At 40.5% G+C, this 20,291-nt stretch overlaps 1 protein-coding gene and 1 long non-coding RNA gene across 10 annotated transcripts in view; one reads left to right on the forward strand and one right to left on the reverse strand.

Moving 5' to 3' along the window:
- SP100 (SP100 nuclear antigen) overlaps window positions 1-12,900 on the reverse strand; it is a 75,493-nt gene extending 62,593 nt beyond the window's left edge. For 7 of the 9 annotated variants that reach the window (XM_016134682.2, XM_016134680.2, XM_036236149.1 and 4 more), the window contains exons 1-2: window positions 12,688-12,900; window positions 8,428-8,475 (exon numbers count right to left, since the gene is read on the reverse strand). In XM_016134682.2, coding sequence (XP_015990168.2) covers window positions 8,428-8,475; window positions 12,688-12,719 — 80 coding nt within the window. In that variant the 5' untranslated portion in view covers window positions 12,720-12,900. Of the gene's footprint in view, window positions 1-8,427; window positions 8,476-12,170; window positions 12,573-12,687 lie in introns of those variants that run through there. The other 2 variants (XM_036236147.1, XM_016134678.2) reach the window with 2 other exon arrangements.
- Window positions 12,901-13,449: 549 nt separating this feature from the next.
- LOC118613632 lies at window positions 13,450-16,082 on the forward strand. Its single transcript, XR_004955585.1, has 2 exons — window positions 13,450-13,616; window positions 14,812-16,082. It is a non-coding gene; the product is annotated as an uncharacterized LOC118613632 (long non-coding RNA).
- The last annotated feature ends 4,209 nt before the right edge of the window (window positions 16,083-20,291 follow it).

Raw genomic sequence — 20,291 nt, forward strand, 5'->3', positions numbered from 1 at the left:
TGTTAAGTAATAACTAAGATAGCAAGGATAAATGCAAACATATGAGCGTTAAAAATAAATCTTAACAACATAAACTGACATAAAATATAGAAATATGTATATTGGCTAGGAAATGAAATTTAGCTATACATATTCTAGTTGTAAGGGACATGTCAAAAATAAAACAGCTCAATGAGATTGAAAATAAAGGGATTGGAAAAGACATACTAAACAAATGGAAGGTAAAAGAATGCCTTGTAGCAAAACTAACATCGTGAACACATATGATTTAGTTTGAAAAGTATTACATAGACTCTAGAAGAACACTGGGGTGCATATATCCATTCAGATAAGTATTTTCAAATTTTGGGGCTAGATACCACATGGATGGATGTTGAGATTATGCTAAGCAAAATAAGTCAGGCAGAAAAAAATTGAGAATCATATGATTTCATTCATATGTGGGATATAAAACTGAAAGCAACAAATGAGTAAGACAGAAACTCATAGACACAGACAACAGTTTAGTTGTTGCCAGAGGGAAAGGGAGGAGTGGGGAGACAGATAAAGGTAAAGGGGGTCAAATATATGGTGATGGAAGGAGATTTGACATTGGGTGGTGAACACACAATACAATATGCAGATGACATATTATAGAGTTGTACATTTGAAACCTATACAGTTTTATTAATCAATATCCCCTCAATAAATTCAATTTAAAAAAAAAGACTGCAGTAGGTTATTTCATACTGATAAAATGTATACTCTACCAGACTGTATGGTAGAAGTCATGATCTGTTAGGAAATATCTTTAAAATATTGAAGGAAAATATTTTACAACTATGTATTGACAAAGCTAGGGTTGAGAACACCCCCCACCAACATTTCTGCTTACCTCCTCATCTCCTCCCCTGCCTCCTGTGACTAGCATTAGATAGCACACTATTAATCACTGCATTATATTGCATTTCAAATATGAAGAAACCTCAAAAATGATATCTATGAGGCCATACAAGAAATAACAATAGATTCTCCAATGAAAAAAATCATAAGGAAACATTTTCTAACCACATATGATAAGATCAGAATAAACAACCAGGACAAAGGAGGACCTCCTCAATTTATCCCTGAGAAGTTTTCAAAGTTCTTCCTCACAGTTCTTAGTTAAAAGGAGCAAATCAAAATAGAAATTGCAGATTAAGAAATAAGCACCAATGAAAACATCACATAAAAAAAGCAAACGTATATAAAGTAGCATGAGGTGAACATTCATGGCCCGAAATAGATTTATTGGGAAATAAGAAACATTGAAAATTAAACTGTTTTAAATCAAGCTATTAAAAAAAATCAAGGTAATCCCCACTCCTCCAAGGAAATTGAAGACAAGAATTAGGGAAAAAATATAATAAAGGAAATCAGGATATAATTAATTCTTAAGCAAAAAATAAGAGTAATGGATCAACCAAAAGGTGGTTCTTTGCCAAGAATAACAAAATGAAAAGTTTGACCAAGAAAACAAAAGAAAAGACATAAATGAACAATGCTAAGAATAAGGAAAAGGACATGTCTCCAGTTAAGGAAGAAATGAAAACTTTATATATAAAAGGAATCCTTGTATAATTTCTACCAATAAATATGACAATCTAGGAAAAAGGATTACTTTTTAGGAGAAGATGAATTATCAAAGCTGAGAGTCAATGGAACTAAATAGAACTAAAAGTAATAGGAGAAATGTGTAATGTACTGCCAGACCGACCTGAGCCCTCCCTTTTCCCCACCCCCCACACACAGATAGCAGTTTCAAACAGTTTATGGACAATTTCCAGCAATCCTTCAGGAACAGAAAATGTTTGTATTAAGTAACCATTTAAAAAATTCAAATCACCCCAAATCATTATGAGACTACTATATTTCCACTATCAAAACCAGATAAATATAAAATAAATGAAAATTGTGCATTAACATTGCTTACAAACATGAGGTTAAATCCTCTAATAAAATATTAGTGAGTTTAGTTCAAGAATGAATGAGAAAGTAATGTGATATGACCAAGTATCTCAACGATTCTAGGAAAGTTTACATTAGAAAATCTATCTATGCTGTTGGTTAAACCTGGTAGATTGAACACACCTTCATTCATTTGTGTTTCCTCTGAAACCTTACTAAATCACCTGTTAGAATTACTGCAAAAGGCAGCAAGGACAAGAGAACAGGAGAAGAGAGAATATCAAACAGCAGATGTCAAGCAAACGTTTCAGAGATGAGATAAGAATTTTTAAGTGGTAGCCAGTTTCACGAATGAAGGAATAAGAAACCTGTCTTACCCCGTATACAAAAATCAACTCAAAATGGATTGAGGACTTAAACGTAAGACCTGAAACTTTAATGCAACATATGGCGTGGGCACTAGAGTTAATAATATCGTACAGTTGAAAATTGCTAAGAGAGTAGATCTTAAAAATTTTCACTACAGAAAAAAACGTTTCATAATTATGTATGGTGATGGATGTTAACTAGACTTATTGTGGCGATTGCTTTGCAATATATACAAATACTGAATTATTATGCTGTACACTCAAAACTGACATAATGTTATATATCAATTATATCGAAATTTTAAAAATCTATAGATTAAAAAAACTAAATATACTCTTATTGTATGATCCAGGGCTTGTGCTCTTTGGTCTTTACCAAAAGGAATGGAAAAACTATGTCCAACACAAACACCTGCACATGAGTGTTTACAGTAGCTTCCTTCATAATTACACAAATTTGGAAGCAACCAAGATGACCCCTTAAAGGTGAATGGATAAATAAACTGACACATTCAGACAATGAAATAGTAATCATCGATAAAAAGAAATGAGTTATCAAGCCATGAAAAGACATGGCCTTCACCTTAAATGCATGTTATTAAATTAAAAAAAAAAGCCAATCTGAAAAGGTTGCACCTATTTGATTCCAATCACATGACAGTCTAGAAAAATCAAAACCATGGAGACAGTAAAAATATTAGTGGTTGCCCAGAGGAGGGATGAATAGGCAGAGCAAGAGGATTTTTAGAGCAGAAAAACTACCTGTATAATACTATAATGGTGGATATATGTCGTTATAAAATTATCCAAACCCCTAGAATGTACAACAAGAGTGAAAACTAATGTACTCTATGAACTTTGCATGATAATGATGTGTCAGTGCAGGATCATAATTGGAACGAATGTACCACTCTGGTGGAGGATGTCGACAGATGTCAACAGTAGAGTAGGTTGTGCATGTTTACAAGAGAAGAAATAGGGGAAGTCTCAGCTGTCTACTCCAGTTTTCTGTGAACCTAAACTTCTCTAAAAAGTAAACTTTATTTAAAACATGTTAAAAGAAAAAACTCAACCTGCAACTGTAAGTCTTCTTGTCATTGTTCTTAGCAATGATTTCTTGATTTTGACACTGAAAGCATAGGCATCCGAAAATAGACAAGTGGGACTACGTCAAACTAAAAAGCACTGCATAGAAAAGAAAACTATCAAGAGAGTGTAAAGGCATCTCATGGAATGGGAGAAAATATTTGCAAACCTTCTATCTGATATTTCAACAGCATACACCCAAACAAACAAACAAACAAACTCAATTAAAAAAATGAGCAAAGGACTTGAATAGACATTTCTCCAGGAAGATATACAAATCGCAACTATGTATATGAAAAGGTAGGTGCTCAGTATCACTAACCATGAGGAAAACGCAGATCAAAACCACAATAAGCTATCACCTCACACTTGTTAAGGTGGCTCTTATAAAAGCAAAACTAAAGATAACAAGTGTTGGCAAAGATGTGGAGAAATGGAAACCCTTGTGCCCTGTTAGAGGGACAAATAGTGGTGTAGCACTATGGAAAACATTATGAAAGTCCTCAAAAAAATTAAACATAGAACTACTGTATGATACAACATTCCTACTTCAGGGAATTTAATTATAAGAATTGAAATCAGGATCTGGAAGAAACATCTACACCTCCATGTTCACTTCAACTTTATCCCAATTGCCAAAATATGAAGACAACCCAAATGCTCATGGACAGGTGAAGGAATAAAGAAAATGTGGAGCATACTGACAATGGAATATTACTCGACTTTAAAAAAGAAGGAAATCTTGCCATTTGTAACAACACGGGCGAACCTAGAGGATGTTATGCTAAGTGAAATAAAGCAGTCACAGAAGGATTAACACTATATGATCCCACTTATGTGGGGCATATAAAGCAGTCACATCGATAGAGGTAGAGAATAGAATGGTGGTGGCTAGGGCTAGGGGAGGGGAAAATAGAGTTGTTTTTCAATGAGTATAAAGTTTCAGTTATCGATGATGAGCAAGTTCTAGAGATCTTCAAAACACAGAATCTATAGTTAACAAACATGAAAAGCTTTTGGAGGTGATGAATATGTTTAGTACCTTGGTTGTGGTGATGAAGATGTATACATTAAATTTTTTTGTGTGTGTCAATTATATCTCAGTAAATATTTAACAACGTAATTATTTACACAGGGAGAAACTAGCAAGAAGCAAGATAATTTAGATTTCTGAATTATAAAACGTTCAGAAATCAGAGGCACCATTACTTCGGATGACAGGTTGAGGGGGTGAAAAGCAAAACTATGAACCAAAAGAAGCTCACCAGTGAACCAGAAGCACCCCTACACAGAACCCGAATCATGTCTCATTCCTAAATGTGGATGGATATCTAGCCGATGCCTGATGGGATCTTTGAGCACAAACAAGTAATGGGGTAGGAAGTGGGGAGAAACTAATTCTTAAACCTTGGAAGAAATGGATGGAATTTAAAATATTGTCATCTTCAATAGCAGAGAGAAAACATTAGATTCATTTAAATAAAAAGAGGATGGTATAAAAATGAAGCAACTTATGAAAAGAACCTTTAGAAATTAAATTTAAAAATCACTAGAAGAGATGAATGAGCTGAGAAAATCTCACAGATGACAGATTCAAAAGAAAACAATTTAAAAAGATTGCCAAGGAAATGAACGGAAAGGTTGTAGAGGGTCAACATAGGAGACCTGATATCCAACTAACGGGAATTCCCAAAAGATAGAAGAAAGAAGCAGAAGGGAGGAAATTATCGAAGAAACATTATAAGCAAAATTATGTGAATTGGAATAAATTAGTTTCCATTTGAAAGGGCTTTAGAACACCCAGAACAATAAATGAAACCACTCCCCACCCAAAGCAAATAATTATAAATTTCAGCAATCAAAGGATTAAGGAACCAGAAAGTCTCAGAGATGCTAAGCAGATGACACATAAAGAAAGAATCAAGAATCACGATGGTGGCAGAATTCTCATTAGCAATACTGGTAACTGCAAGACCATGAACGAAAATAATATTCAGAATAGACTTCTATCCATACCAAACTTTCATACGGGTGTGAGGATAAAAAAATAAACATTAGAAAAAAAACATGAATGATCTTAAAAATACATATGCATGCCTTCTATGAACTCTTATTCAGGAGGCTATAAATAATGTGCTACACCAAAATGAGGGAGTAAAACAAGAAAGAGACCTATGTGAAATCTAAAACGTGGGATGTGACCTAGCATGGAGGTCATGCTTCAGACAGTCAGGCCTAGAGGCCTAAAGTAACCAGAGCTGATCAGAGCCGGAGAATGGAAGGTTCCAGGAGAGCCTCTCCAAGAAAATAAAACAGAACTGATAAATTGCCTAATATGTCTCATCTTATTGAGAAGAGTTTTATAGTTTTATGAAGAGTTTGGGAAGAATTGGTAATGAGGACAAAAAATCCAAGCAAATATACATATATATATATATTTGAATGACAAGGCAATAGTTGTTTATGGGGGGAGGTGTTGCACAGGAAAGAAATTATAATACATGATTTAACTGTAAAGAAATTTAGATAGTCACAATAATAACAGCACCTATGTAAGTAACTAGTATCTATAGAAGTAATCTATCCAAAAATTCATCAGAGGGTAGGATGGAATAGTTTGAGGCAGGCCAGAAGTCCAGTTTAGAACAATTAGAATTGCTGGATAGAATACCAAAACAACTGTTTGAAAAGGTTTTAGAGAGTTACAAAAACAGAGACTTAAGGTTCTTAAGACAGTAGAACTTTGGGAGTTGAGCACATTCATTGTTCTTTTCTGGGGGTATTTGCTGATTCTGGTAGCAGAGGCTGAAACTCTGGGCTTGGCCAAGGCCAAGGAGCGCTGCTATGAGCAAGGAAAACAGATGAGCTTGTGATTGTCGTGGAGGGCTAGAACCTGGAAAGTCCCCAATATACAGCCAGCTCCCCTTCCCAAGATGTTTGGCAAGTCGTTCAGGCCAGGAGGCTGGAAGAACTCTGTCAAAGTCTCTGAAAAGCAGAGCAGAATTACCTGCAGGCTCCCCATTAGGAAATGGCGATGACAATTATGAGAAGGTCTATTTAACAGAAAGGGAGAGAGCTGAAAGTCCTGAAGGATGTGGTGATCTGGCTACAAGATCAGCAGTAATTTTGTCCTCTAAGAGCACTCGTTAATTCTGGACACAACTAGAAGCAGAGAGTCTGGACTTGGCAGAGGCAGAGGGTTGTGGCTAGAGGACAAAGAGCTAAAAGAACTTTCAACAGTCATGTATGTATGGTTGGAGGGCAAAATTAGAGGCTTCACGGAGATAAAATCTCAGTTGTCTTTTTCAAGTACTTTTCTCAGTTCTGAAGCTTCATGAAGCAAGAGACTGAAACTATGACAGAGGAATTAAAGAGGAGAAAAGACTATTCAAATGCAGTCTCTCAGTGGAAAACCTTGGGTGTCTTCATCTGGGATCAGTGCAAATCAGAGGTATTTTAAACCTTATCGAAAAAATCCAAACTCATCGTGACTCACTTTATGTCCTAATTTGCTTCAATAATCCATCTCATTACATTACCTGCCTAAAAGAGGAAAAGGGAGGCCACTCAAAGAAGTTTACAGCATTTGGTGGCTCCGTGTCTTGTGTACACAATGTCTAGCATTCAATAAAAAAATAAGATAATTAATGTCAAAAGACAGACCTATGGTATGAAACCAGGAGAAAAAAAGGTAATGGAAACAGATGATACAGAGATTGGAATTAACACACAAAAACTATGATTAAAATGCACAAGAAAATGGATGAAAAAATGGAAAAAATTAGAACGTTGAACAATCCCACCAGAAAATTGAAATCCGCAAAAGATAACCGAATGGACATTTTAGAGCTGAAAACAAAACAAAACAAACAAACAAACAAACAAACAAAAAACCAATTTCTTAAACTCAGTGGAAGGATTTAGCCAAAGATTTGGATATGGAAAAAAGACAAAATTAGTGAATTGGCTAACTAGAAGACACACAATTCAATAGAGAGTATCCAAGTAAAGAATAGAAATTTTAAAATTGGAAAAATCTAGGAAAACATATAAGGAATATATGAGAAACAGCTGAAAGGTCTCATTTGGGGAGGGCAGAAGAAATAAAGAGATAATGGCTAAGAATTTTCCAAAACAGATAAAAGACATCATCAACTCACCAATTCAAGAAACTCTGGAACCCCAACAGGATAATTGCAAAACAACAACAACAACGACTCAAAAACAAACCTCAAAACAATAAAATCTGGACTCATTACAGTATAATTACTAAGAAAATACTATCAGGAGCAGCTACAACTGAAACCAAACCTCAAGCTACAAACTTTGAAAAATGATAGTTCATCAGTTGATGACCTTAAGTTTCTGGTGTAGTAGAACAGGGTTAAAAAAATAACTCAAAACCCTTCAACCCCCACTTGTAATACAACTTTCTGTTGAAGAAACTTAAAAGATGGATAAAGCAGTTAAATGGAAGAGAGGAAAACACTGTAAGACTTGATTATGCCAAAGGAAAGGGGAAAAAGAAACCAAAGACTTATTACAGTGCAGAAGCTGCTTTTGACTTCAGGGAATTTGCTGGTCCCAGAGAACCAGATGCTCAGGTTGGCAACCTGAACACGTAAAGTGACGTGAACAAAGTCCAGAGTCCCCCTGGGGTGGAGGGTCTAACAGGAGTCCAGACCATGACCATCACATCTTCGCAGTGACAATAGAGTAGGAGACGACTCTGGCCTGCATTGCATTTCCAGTGAACCCCTTGGGTGCCTCCAGGTGCTCTCAGACCCTGACCTTGCGTCAAAGTGTTCCCTGGACAGGCACCTCGGCATAGCAAACAGAAATCCTTTCCAAAAGCTAGTCCTCTCACCGCAGGCCTAAAGTTCACCCACACATAATTTTTTTCAAATACGATTAGGTACACAGAAAAGAACAAACAAACAAAACAAAACAAAACAAAAAACCCCCAAAAAACAAAAAAAACAAAAAACAACAAACCCAGCAAAATATAAGCAAAATTACTTTTGTGATTAGAGTGCACAGGAATTACCTTCTTTCTCCTGACATGCATTCTTGGAAAACTAGCCAGAAGTTCTTCCTGAAAAATAAGAAGATCCAAGTAGCTGGTTAGCCTGCGTTTCTGTTTAGTGAGTATGGCTTTTTCAGCCTCTTCATCACTGCCTGTGCCACAGTCAGCTCAAACCAAGGCGAGATTGGTGTAGAAGCCTGAAAACACAACTTTAACCAAATGATTGCGGACAACAGACCTAGTGATAAGTCCAGTTGACATCTCCCCTGATATGATGTGACGGAAAGGGTACTTTGATATTCTTTCATAAAACCCCAGCCTAATTATGAGGAAAAACATCAAGATGAACCCAAATTGAAAGACATTCTATAGAATGCCTGACTGGTACTTTTCAAATTGCCAAGGACATGAGAAATGAGGGAAGAATGAGAGACTGTTCCAGACCACATAGAATAGGTGATAGAATGACTGAAGGCAATGTGGTACCCTGGATTAAATCCTGGAACGAAAAAGGGACTTTAGTGAGAAAACTAGTGAAATTAAACACGTCCGTGGCTTAGTTAACGGTGATGTACCAGTGTTGGTGTTTTGGTTTTGACAAATGTGCCCCAGTAGTATAAGAGGATAATGCCACAGGACATGAAACTGGTGTGCAGTACCCCGAAACTTCTGTAGTATCTTTGCAACTGTTCTGTAAATGTAAAATTATTCCAAAATAATAGTTTATCTAAAAAAAAAATTAAAAACTCTGGTAGTGAGAACAGCAGAGACACTAGAAAACAGGAATACCCCATACATTGGAAATATCAGATGCCAACTATAAAACTTCTTTGATTTGTGTCAGTTTTCATATTAAGAAAGGAAACCTACAGCAAACATCATCAATAATGGTGCTCAAGATACAGATGATTACTATCACTACTTATATTCACTGTAATACTGGACATCCTGGTCCACATGGCAAGACAAGAAAAAGAAATAAGTGTAAGGATGAGAATTGAGTAAATAAAACTGCCCTTCTGTATACAGCATATAAATTAATATATATACATATATATCTCCATATAAGTCATTAGAATTTAGAAGAATTTGGCAAAGTTTTAATTCATTTTTATATCTTAGTAACCAGTAGCTAGAAAGTTAATTTTAAATTATATAGATTTAAAGGTATCAAGTATCTATAAATAAATCTAGCAGAAATACATGACCTCGAAGGAGAAAAATACACTTTTTATTAGAAAATATTGTTAATAACATATAGACACCATATTCATGAGATAGAACAATACCATAAAGAGGTCAATTCTCTTCAAATCAAGCTATAGACTCAGTACAATCCTAAAAATAATCCCAACAAGATTTTGACAAGCTGATTCAGAGGGCCAAGACACTTTGAAGAAAAAAAGAGGGCAGGATGATTTGCTCTACCAGATATTCAGAGCTCATATGAAGTCATCCTCACTATGACAGGGTTGGTACAACACAAGGAGAGGCTCTCATTGGTCAATGGCAGAGAAGAGAGGACACAGGAACAGACCCTACCCATGTGGGTAGCACTGCAGGTCAGTGGGGAAAAGAATGGTCAGCCCAACAAGGGTGTCCTCAGAAAAACTATTAAGAATAATGATAGGTCCTTTAAACTGTAGATCAGTTGGGGAGCAATTCAGTCTCAGTTAAGACAGGAAATGTGAAAAAAAAAAATCGCCCAGATGAAGACTGTGCGAACAGGGGTGAGGGGAAGGCTGTCGTAAAATGGAGGAATGGACTGTAAAACCACAACGAGCGTGTGAAAAAGAAAGCAAAGCAACACGGGAACCAAACGGCAGAGAGAATCAATATGGAGAAATAACCCAGAGGATGAGGAAGACGTCGGCGAAGCAGTTAACATCTCACAAAAACCTAAGTCAATAAAGCAACAGGGTGCAGATGGGCTGAAATAATAACACAGTGTAGTTTTGAGTGGAGCTTGCAGAGCTGGTGTAGCAAATTAAGACCCTCTTTAGAAATTATGAAAATAAATACTAAAATTAAAATAAGTGTCATGGAAGAAAAACTTGAGACAACTGTTATGAAGAGAAAATAAAAAGCTAAAGACAGAAAAGATTAAGGACAGATAAAGCTGTGAAGCCTAAAGTTGCCCCAATGGAAGAACAGTTTTGTCCACAAATTAAAAAAGAATACATTTTTCGAGGATATTAGAGAAGACACTTTCCCTAAAATAAAGATAGACTTGAATCTGCCACCTTACGAACACAAGGATAATGGTTAAAGACAGAGTGTATGGACTTCACCAGTAACTTTCAGCATTGTTTATTTATTCATAACAAGGGTGCATCTACCTCAAATCAGTACTATAATAACTCTACACTCTAAATTACAAGCTTTAAGAAGATAGAAGTCACCATAAACAAAATTAAAACATAAGGAAAGTATATTTATAACTTTTGGAATATTTAGCAAACTCTCCCTTATCAAAGAAAGGACAATCACCTCAACTGATAACATTGGCAATAAATAAACCAGCAATCCACCGAAGATGCAATTCGGATGATCAATAGACACAAAAAACTGTTCAACATCCCATGTAATCAGTGCAAATTAACTAAATGAATCTCTTTATCTAACACCTTTGCAAAATGGCTGTTGGAATATGGTTCACCGCATTCACTCTCATTAGGAGAATATCTTGGTTCAGCTACTTAGAAAGGCAGCTTGGCAGGGTTTATAACAACTAAGAATTAGAACTTTTTGTCTCAACAAACTAAACCACTTTTTGGGTTCTTGACACAACACAAATACTTGTATATATGCAAAAAAGAGATAAATATATATAATTGTTGCTATCACAGCTTATTAGTAAAAGCGAACAATTGAAAATGACCTAAGCGTCTGTCAGTGGGAGAGAATGGTTTAAAAATTATGATATATCTGATTTCGCTTATATGTAGAATCTAAGGAACAAATAGAACAAACTAATCAAATATAGTGGATAATTTGATGATGGACAGAGGGGAGAGGGTTTGGACGACTGGGAGAATGGGATGAAGGGTTAAAGAAGTACAAATCAGTAGTTGATACTTGGTCACGGGGAAGGGGAGCACAGCAGAGGGAATGCAGTTGGCATTAATACGTTGGCTAGGCAGACGGCCAGGGGACGGAGGGGGCAATTGGGGGGATCATTTAATGAACTATATAGATGTCTCACCAATGTACTGTATACTTGAAACTAATTAAAATAAATAAATTTTAAAAATTATGATAGGTCAATTCCATGGAGTAGTATACAGCTGTTAAAAAAGAGTGAGGAAGATCTATGTATTTATTAAAGTGGAAAGATCTCTAACATTTCGAATCTGTGGAAATGCAAAATGGCATATACAATATAATTTCATTTATTAAAAAACAAAACACACGTTACATATTTAGGAAAATAAGGTAAATGTGTAATTGCATAGAAAGATAATGAAGGCTATACCCTCAACTCTCAAAACCAGAATTGGAAGCTACAGGGAGGGGAATGGGTGGTAAAAGGAACTTGTTCCCTCTAGACACTTTATGTCATTTGAAATTTCCTGAACAAGAATGTAAAATATAATATTTTTTGTATTAAAATAATTAAAAAAAAACTTAAGTAATGTTATTTCTGACCCATTACTAGAGGGAAAAAAAAGGATTTCTAGCCTTAGCCTTTTCCTTGTGAGAGGTATCATCCATTTCAGAACAAAAAATCAAAGCGAAAATGGAAATACTCAGCCTGCTCCTGCCTTTGGCATCTTAGTGCTTTCTCTTCTCTTACTCCTTTTATCAAGATCACTGGAGGAAGGACCCAGACCCGCAGCCAGAGGTGGGAACAGGCCTAGAGCTCAGCCCACTCGGTAGGAGGGCACAGCGGTGTTTGCACGTAGCCTGATGTTTACCCTGAATCTTATATTTGCTAAAGCACCTTCTTTGAAAACGACCTATGAGAAGGTAGAGGAGGCCTGAGGGAAAGAGAGGGTTCAGAGTTAACAGGAAATAACAAATCGCCGCCTCAAAGGGACGGGCCGACTCCGGATGGGCCCCCAGCTGAGCAGTAGTGTCAAACAAGAGTCCTGTGACCTGTGACAAGCTGGACTCTCACTCGTAGCTGTCCTGCTGCCGGTTAAACCCGATTCCTTCATTAGCTAGTCCTGCTTGTAAAGCAGGCTTAAGGAAAAGGTTTAGATGAGTGTCTGACGACAGACGCTAAGACGCTAAAGCTGCAATGTAGCCAGAGAGAAAGTTACAGGGAGATAGACTGACCTGGCAACGAAGTCGCTGCTCCCTCCAGCCATCTTCCCTCCCTGGGGCCCTGCCTGGGCCTGGAGCCTGGCCTCCTGTTCCTGGGTCCAGTGTGGCTTGGGTCCTGATCAGGAAGTCTGTGAACCGACTTACCCAGAAATGACTCCGCCTGTGAGAGGAAAAGAAAGTGAAAGTAACTTTTCCTGTGCTGTTGGACACTGTCTCTGTCCTCCTGCAGCTCCGAGGAGGATCTGAGCTATTAAGGCGGCAGGAATGGAGGACAAGGAGTGACAGACAGGGCCTGGAGGCCAGGGGAAGAGGCACCTGGAGGAGGGGGAGAGTCAGTTCCCAGGAGTCCCTGTGTTTGTGCAGAGACACCCAAAACAGGAAAGTAGCCCGAGCTACTGAGCCTGAGAACCTGGAAAGCAGAGAGGCTGTGATTGAGGAGGGTCCTGGGGCCCAGGACATACCAAGGGGACTGTCTGCCTAAGCTTTATCAGGAACATTATCTGCTCAGACTTGAGTTGTGTGCTGAGTCTCCAAACTGGGAGACCCTGTGTGGACCAGGGGTTTGCCCCTGAGTTGAGGCAGCAGCATCGCAGATCTGAGAGTTCAAGGGCAAGAGGAAGCGGGAGCAGTAGTAGCAGCCACTGGGCCAGAGGATCGAGATCCTTGGCACCTCTGTGGATGCAGAAATGGAGAGCAGGCACCAGAGACCTAAGTGGATACGCTCAGGCCCTGCTCCTATGTCCCCTTCTAGGAGACGGCCCATCAATCAGCAAGACTCCTGGTCCCCGCTGCCCTCCCTTCTCTCTGGGGAGACTGTCATACAGTGGAAGGGCGAGTCTGCTCCTTGGTGGATCTCTCTGGGTTCATCCTGCCTGCACAGGCTGGAGTTCTGTGCTCCTCTAGGTTCAAGTGCACAGGGACAGCGGCCTGTGGAATGCGGGGTATGTACGGTTGATTGGAGCAGCCTGAGGCCTTGTGACTACGCCTAATTCTGAGGTTCAGATTTAGAAATCCTAAGCTGGTATTTTGAACTCCATCTGTCTCGCCTTTTCCCCTGTCACTTGGTTCGGACCATAGGCAAGGGAGAGGGGTGCGCTTTTGGAGGGCCCACGAACACCTTAAGAGGGGTCAAGCACATGGATATATGTCTCTCTCCTTGAGTTCTCCTCCGCTTGTGCCCCAGAAGGGCGGAGAGGCAGGAGTCACAGCCCCCTTCCATGGCACAGGGCAATCACCCCACGTGTTGCCTCCATGACACTTGGGGGCAATAGTTCAGCTTCTAGGGGCTGGGGTGAGGCGGAGCCCCCCTTCTCACACTTCACAGAACCTCAGAGACTGGGCTTGGTCATGGCGGAGCTGTGGACGCCAGGGCTTTCCCACAAAGTGAGTAAGAAGCCAGGGGGGTGGCTGGAGATGAAATGGAGTTCTATCTATCAGGAAGGGGAGCAAATTCATGGAAAGGGGATGGAAAAAGGCATCCGGACAGGAGGAGAAGGAGGTTAAAGTGTGAAGGTAGAGAGGAGAACGCCGGGAAACACAGGAGGCCCTTCTGGGCCACTTTGGGAAGGTCGGGGGGTCACCGTAAGGAAGTCCACAGTCCTGCACAGCCCACGGTTGCCATAGCCCTTCGGTCAGAGCCCTGGGCTTCGCCTCAGGGGCGGTTAGTGACCCACACCCACAGTCGAACAAGGCTGGCTTTTCTGGTCCCCTGGTTATAGCTATAGCCAGACACACCGCACTCCCACCAAGCACTGAAACCACGTCACGCTGCCCTCCCAGGCCCACCCAGCCCCAGAAACACCGTGTGGACACAGGCCGAGGAGATAGCTCCGATATTTGGCAGCTCCTGAGCTCAAAGACGAGCTTATGACCTGTACAGAGAGGCCCTCTCCACGCCCTCGCAGCCCCTCTGTTTCCCAGAGAGCTCCTTTCTGTCTGGAAATGCCAAGGTGACCTTGGCCCAGGCCCGAGGCCTGCATTCCCAGGAGGTGGAGCAGGGAGTCCTCCTGAGGTCCCCTCCAGGCGTGCTGATTTTACTCGAAGATGAGTAATTTAAAGCAATCAAATTATTAAACAAGTTTCAAAAATGGATGGCAGAGAATAATTTTTTTCAATTATTATTATTTACACCTACAGCAAATGATCGTCCTAGGTGGTCTCCCATCCAAGTACTAACCAGGCCCGACCCTGCTTAGCATCCGAGATCAGATGGGATCCAGCTTGTTCCAGGTGGCGTGGCCATAGGCCATGGACCGTGACTCCGCTGGGGTGTGAACCCAGGACCTTCTGCATGTAAAGCAGATGTGCTCACCGCTACGCTATGGAACCATGTCCGAGAAAACATTTTTAAGAGAAGTGAAATACTTCAAAGAAGTTGTGGGTTCCGTGCAGACAACCTCAGGCAATGTCCTGCCCCCCCTTTCCCACCTCCCCCTGGGGATCGTCTTCACCCTCCTCCACCATTAGGGTTCTCTGCTTCCGGGAAGATTGGAGTCCCAGCATCTGACCTTCACCTATTACTGTCTTTCGTCCCCAACTGCTCGACTGAAAAAGGTTGACCTTATTTACGGGTTTAATATTTAACTCTCATGTTTAATATTCTGGGAATCCCAGTGGAATCTCCACGTGTTTCATAGTGAGTCATCGTTAGCACTTGCCGCCATCACTGTTGGATGTGGGACCAGGCAGTTCCACATCAGATTTGCCTTGTAAGGAATAAATTAAGTCTGCGGGCTCAGTCCTGTCCTTGGGAAGCAGGAGGAGTGTTTCTTGGCAGCCACCTCCAGCTAGCCCAGGAGCGTCAGTCAGCTAGCTGGGCTGGGTACCACAAGGAGTGGAGATGCACAGGGAAGGAGGCGGTTGCATGAGCAACGAAGCCTTTGCAGAGTTGCTGCTCCTAATATTTCTGCAAATCCCTCCGTACATCTATTACTAATCATGGTGCCCTGGAATGGTTTCTGGACTGGCCTGGACCTCGGAACAGCCATGTGATGCATGAGTGGCAACAAAAGGCTTGCCCCTAGCAGCTCATTCAGACCACCTCCGCTCAGCACACAGAAGGACCCACTGGGGAGCAGCCTTTGCTTCTTTCGGCTGGTAAATGAGTGGAGGACTCATGGCCAGGAGCTCCCCTTCCCAGACACTAACTGAGATCAGTTTCCAGCTGAAGAAGAGACAGGGTATGAATTTGAGGTGAGCCATGTAAACAACCTGATGAGATGAGCTGATTCTGTTCTGATTCTGTTCTAGTGACAATCGTCCATTAGTTGCTTATTTGGTAAATTTAGATCCAGCCTGGACACAGCAGTTGTTGTGTATGGGTTTAATATGATTTCAAATCTATTTATTACATTTGTGAAATTGTTTTAGCCCACTTGTTTGTGACAAAGAGAAAAAAAATGTGTTGATATAAGTCTCAAGTAAGTCATACCAGGATGTCATCATTCTACATCTGTTGTCATTGATAAGCAGTCAGCGGTCCAGCAACTGAGAATCTTTTCTGGGGACATATTGATAAGAACGTGTGGAAAATGTACCTGTGGAGAGGGGACATTTAGACTAGAAAAACTGAGCGTTTGTGAAGACTATTTGAGAGTTTCCGTTTGGGCGAGGCAACAGTTAGCCAACCCGAAAACTCTCCAAAGACCCTTGGGGACATTGGCTCTTATTCTAAAGACCAATATTTCTTTGGGTGGACCACTTACAGCCTTTGTGTGCAGGTGTGCAACCCACTGGCCCTTGAGCAAACCTGGCCAGCCGAACCCTCTTTGGGGAACTGGACTCTGAGCGAAGTTTGTTAAGGAGTTAAAAGAAATAGTTGGGTAACATTTGTTCAGTGGCACATTGGTTTGCAAGTATTTTCTCTTATTCTTTAGGGTGACTTTTCATTTTGTCGATTATTCTTTGCTGTGTGGGCGTTTTTGAGTTTGCCATAGTTCTAATTGGTTCTTTTTGCTTTTGTTGCCTGTGTTTTTGGGGCCAGATATATAAAATCATTGTTAACACCAATGTCAAGGAACTTCCCCTCCCCAGTCTCTGTGTTTTCTTCTAACAGTTTATGGTTTCAGGTCTTACATTTAAATCTTTAATTCATTTTGAATTAATTTTCATTAGTAGTATAAGATAGAGTCCAGTTTCATTCTTTTGCATGTGAATATCTACTTTTCTCCTTCATTTCTGAAGGACAGCTTTGCTGGGTACGGTCCTTGATTGACAGTTTTCTCTTTCAATAGTTTTAATATATCAATCCTCTCTCCCTTATCTGAAAAATTTCTATTGAGGAATCCACTGGTAGTCTTATGGGGGCTTCCTTGCATGAGGTAAGTCATTTTTTTCTTGGTGCTTTCAAAAATCTCTCTTTGTCTTTGACTTTTGAGAACTGAATTATAGAGTGTAATCTGTAGCCCTTGTCAGGTTCAACTGATTGGATTCATTGGGCTTCATGAATGTTAAAGCCCATGTCTTTCCCCAAATATGGGAAATTTTCAACCATTATTTTTAAAATTGACTTTTTGTCCAATTCTTGTTCTTTCCTTAATGATGTCTTATAAATCCTGTGTGTATTCTTCACTCTTTTTCACTCTTCTTTTGCTCCTCTGACTAGATAATTTAAAAACAGCTATTTTCCAATCCACTGATTCTTCTGCCTGAGTCTGCTGTTGAAGCTCTCAATTAAATTCTTTAGTCCAGTCATTGTAGTCAGCTCTAGGATTTCTGTTTGTTTTTTGATAGATTCTTTTTCTTTGTTGAACTTCTCGTTTTGTTCATTCATTGTTTTCCTCATTTAATTGAGTTGTCTATCTGTGTGTTCTTCTAGTTTTCTTAATGTATCTAAGAGGATTACCCTGACTTTTTTGTCAGACAATTTATAGATCTCTATTTCTTTAGGGACAATTATTAGTTTTTTAGTTTCCTTAGGTAATATCATGTTCTTCTTATTCTCCATGACTCTTAATTCCTTTTGTTGGTACTAGTGCATTTGAGTAAGTAGTCTCCTCCTTCAAAAGTTACAGGTTAGCCTCAGCAGGGAAAGACCTTCATTGGTCGGCTCAGTTTTGGGTACTAGATGGAACAGCTGGTAGCGACCATGCAGGTGGGCAAGACTACCGTCTGTCCATGATCTGAGGTTTGGGGGTATTTGCTGGATCTGCACTGTGGTTGGTTGGGCCTGCTGTTTGGGCTATCTGATTCAGCAGAGCTCCTGGCTGTGTTTCACTGTCAGATGGGGCCATTTGCTGGGCTCTGCAATCACCTCTGGTCTGGTGAGGTTTTGGGGTTTTTACCTGGAAGGGTGGTAACACCTGTTGAACTCCACATTTGGGCCATATTACAGGGTAGCCCCTGCAATAGCTCCTGGTTGATGGAATTTCAGGCTATGCTCCCCAGCCTAATGGTGCCTCTCGGTAGATGCCATATAAATATGTGCCACAGGAAATACTTTATTGTTGGATGAGAACTCAGGCTGTGCTCTGTGATCAGGCAAGGTCGAAGCCTATTCCCTAAAATTAGCAGGACCATAGTCTTGGCTTCACAATCAGTTGGGCTATTGGCTGTACTCTGCTATTGGGCATGGTTTCTGGCCAGACTCTCTGGTTGGGAGGGGCCTCAAGCTGTATCTTGGATTTGGGTGGGATTAGACACTGCTACACAATTGGTCAAAGTCATTGTGCAGGTGTCACTGCAAGCTATTCTCTGTGATTTGGTGGGCTCGTGGGTAGGCTCCTTGCATGGGTCAGGCTGGGCAAGGCTGTAGACTGAGTTCTGGTGCTGGGCAGGGAAGTAGACTGAGTTCTGTGGCTCAGCAGTATTATAGGCTTTTCTCTGTGGCTGCCTGAGTTCCTTAACCAGGCTGTATGAAAGCCCAAGACTGGGAGCTACATTCAGCACAACTTTGAGGTTGCAAAGTTGCTTTATCCCCTTTGTGGAGTTATAGAATGGGCTCCATGGCTGGTATGGCCTGCCCGGGGACCAAATCAGGCAGAATTGCCAATCAGTTTGGGTCTGTAGAATGGTAGAGCCACTACTTGTGGTCTCTGCTTCAGCACTGCTGATAGCAGAAATGTGATCCACCAAGATCTGAGTGCTGGTTGCTTAAGTTTCTAGCAGTCATCTAATAGCAATGAATCACTTAGCTTTTGCCTATAGACTGCTGGGTGAAATGGAGATGTAAAAGGAACTACAACCATTGCATCATTAAATTTTTGCAGGTGGCTCTAATCTCTACCATTTCCTCCTTCCCCAGGAATATAATATTGCTTTCAGCTTACTATTTTTACCATGAGAACCTTCAGTTTCAAAGCCTTCTGGTTGGCCTTTCCTAAGACAGTTATAGGTGTTTCATAAATTAAGGAACGGTAGGTTAAAGAACCAGTTTGGCCAACTGCTATGAATGTCCTGGTTGTACATTCAGGAACCTGGGAAATGACGGCTAGGTGGCTCCGTGCATTGACTGGGCTCACTGTTAGATGGACGTTACCTTACCTTCATTGTCGGGAACCATTTTGAGGAAAACAAGACTGTTAAGCAGGATGTTTTTGTGAAGTGGGCCAGCTGTGCAGTCTGCTGACTCAGGAGGAAGTGCACCTGGTGTGGCGGCGGGAAAGGGAATGTTACAGAGTTTCCGTGATTGGTTGTTATTTAGAGGTGTTTTGCTGCTTACGCACTCAGTAGGGTATAAGTATGCCTTGCAAAATAAACTCGAGGCTGCTGCAGTTTTGACTGTGAGCTCTCCCGAATCTATCTCTTGTCTCTGTCTTTTTCTTTAATCCTCACTCCCCATTGCGGGTGCTGTTCGACCTAGGCTGGCTGGCTCCAGCACTTCGTAGGCTCTTTTTTAACAGAGGCCATGATGGTGATTCAGATACCAGACAGTAACATCTCAGGTGCTGTAACAACAACCCTTAAAAGACATGACTATCTTCTTTTGCTTCGTATATGGTTCCTTGACTGAATGGCCATAGGTGAAGAACTCAGGGAATCAGTGATATGAACATTTGCAAGGTTTCTTATAAGATCTGTGCTCATTTCTATCAGCAGGTTCAGGGTCTAAGAATTGACTCAGATATGGAAACTTGGCATGGCATCTGGACTTTTTATTGGGGTAGCTGACCTCGGTCATCTGATCATCTCTTTTTAATCTATTTTGATGATATTATGAAACGACACCTTTGTCGACTGCCCTTCTGTCTTACTTGTAAGAACGCCTGTCCTATCGACTATCTCCACAGACTTCTATGGGCCAGGTCCCATGCTGTCATTCTGAGCTTGCTGCCCATTACAGAAACTACTTCATTTTGCTCTGACAGTTAATGCTGCCACTTGCTTCTGTTATTCTGGACTCCTATCATCCCACTTGCTCCTAGGACCCAGTTCTGTAAAACATTCCAAATTATTCCAAATCACAGGGGACAGCTCCTGCTGAGAATCTCCAGATGACCCCTCAGCACTGTGTTTCTCATCGCCTTGTTCAGTTAGTGTCTCAGGTCTCCTGAGGACATGGGCACCTGAGGAATGGGTGTTTCAGTTGGAGAGAGTAGAGCTATGCCAACTTTCCTGGGAAGAACTTTGGATCCCCTTTTCCACAGTCTGCCCTGGCAGGTCAGGTATCTCTACCTCTA

The sequence above is a fragment of the Rousettus aegyptiacus genome, unplaced genomic scaffold (assembly GCF_014176215.1).
Source record: "Rousettus aegyptiacus isolate mRouAeg1 unplaced genomic scaffold, mRouAeg1.p scaffold_m13_p_2, whole genome shotgun sequence".
NCBI classification, from domain to species: Eukaryota; Metazoa; Chordata; class Mammalia; order Chiroptera; family Pteropodidae; genus Rousettus; species Rousettus aegyptiacus.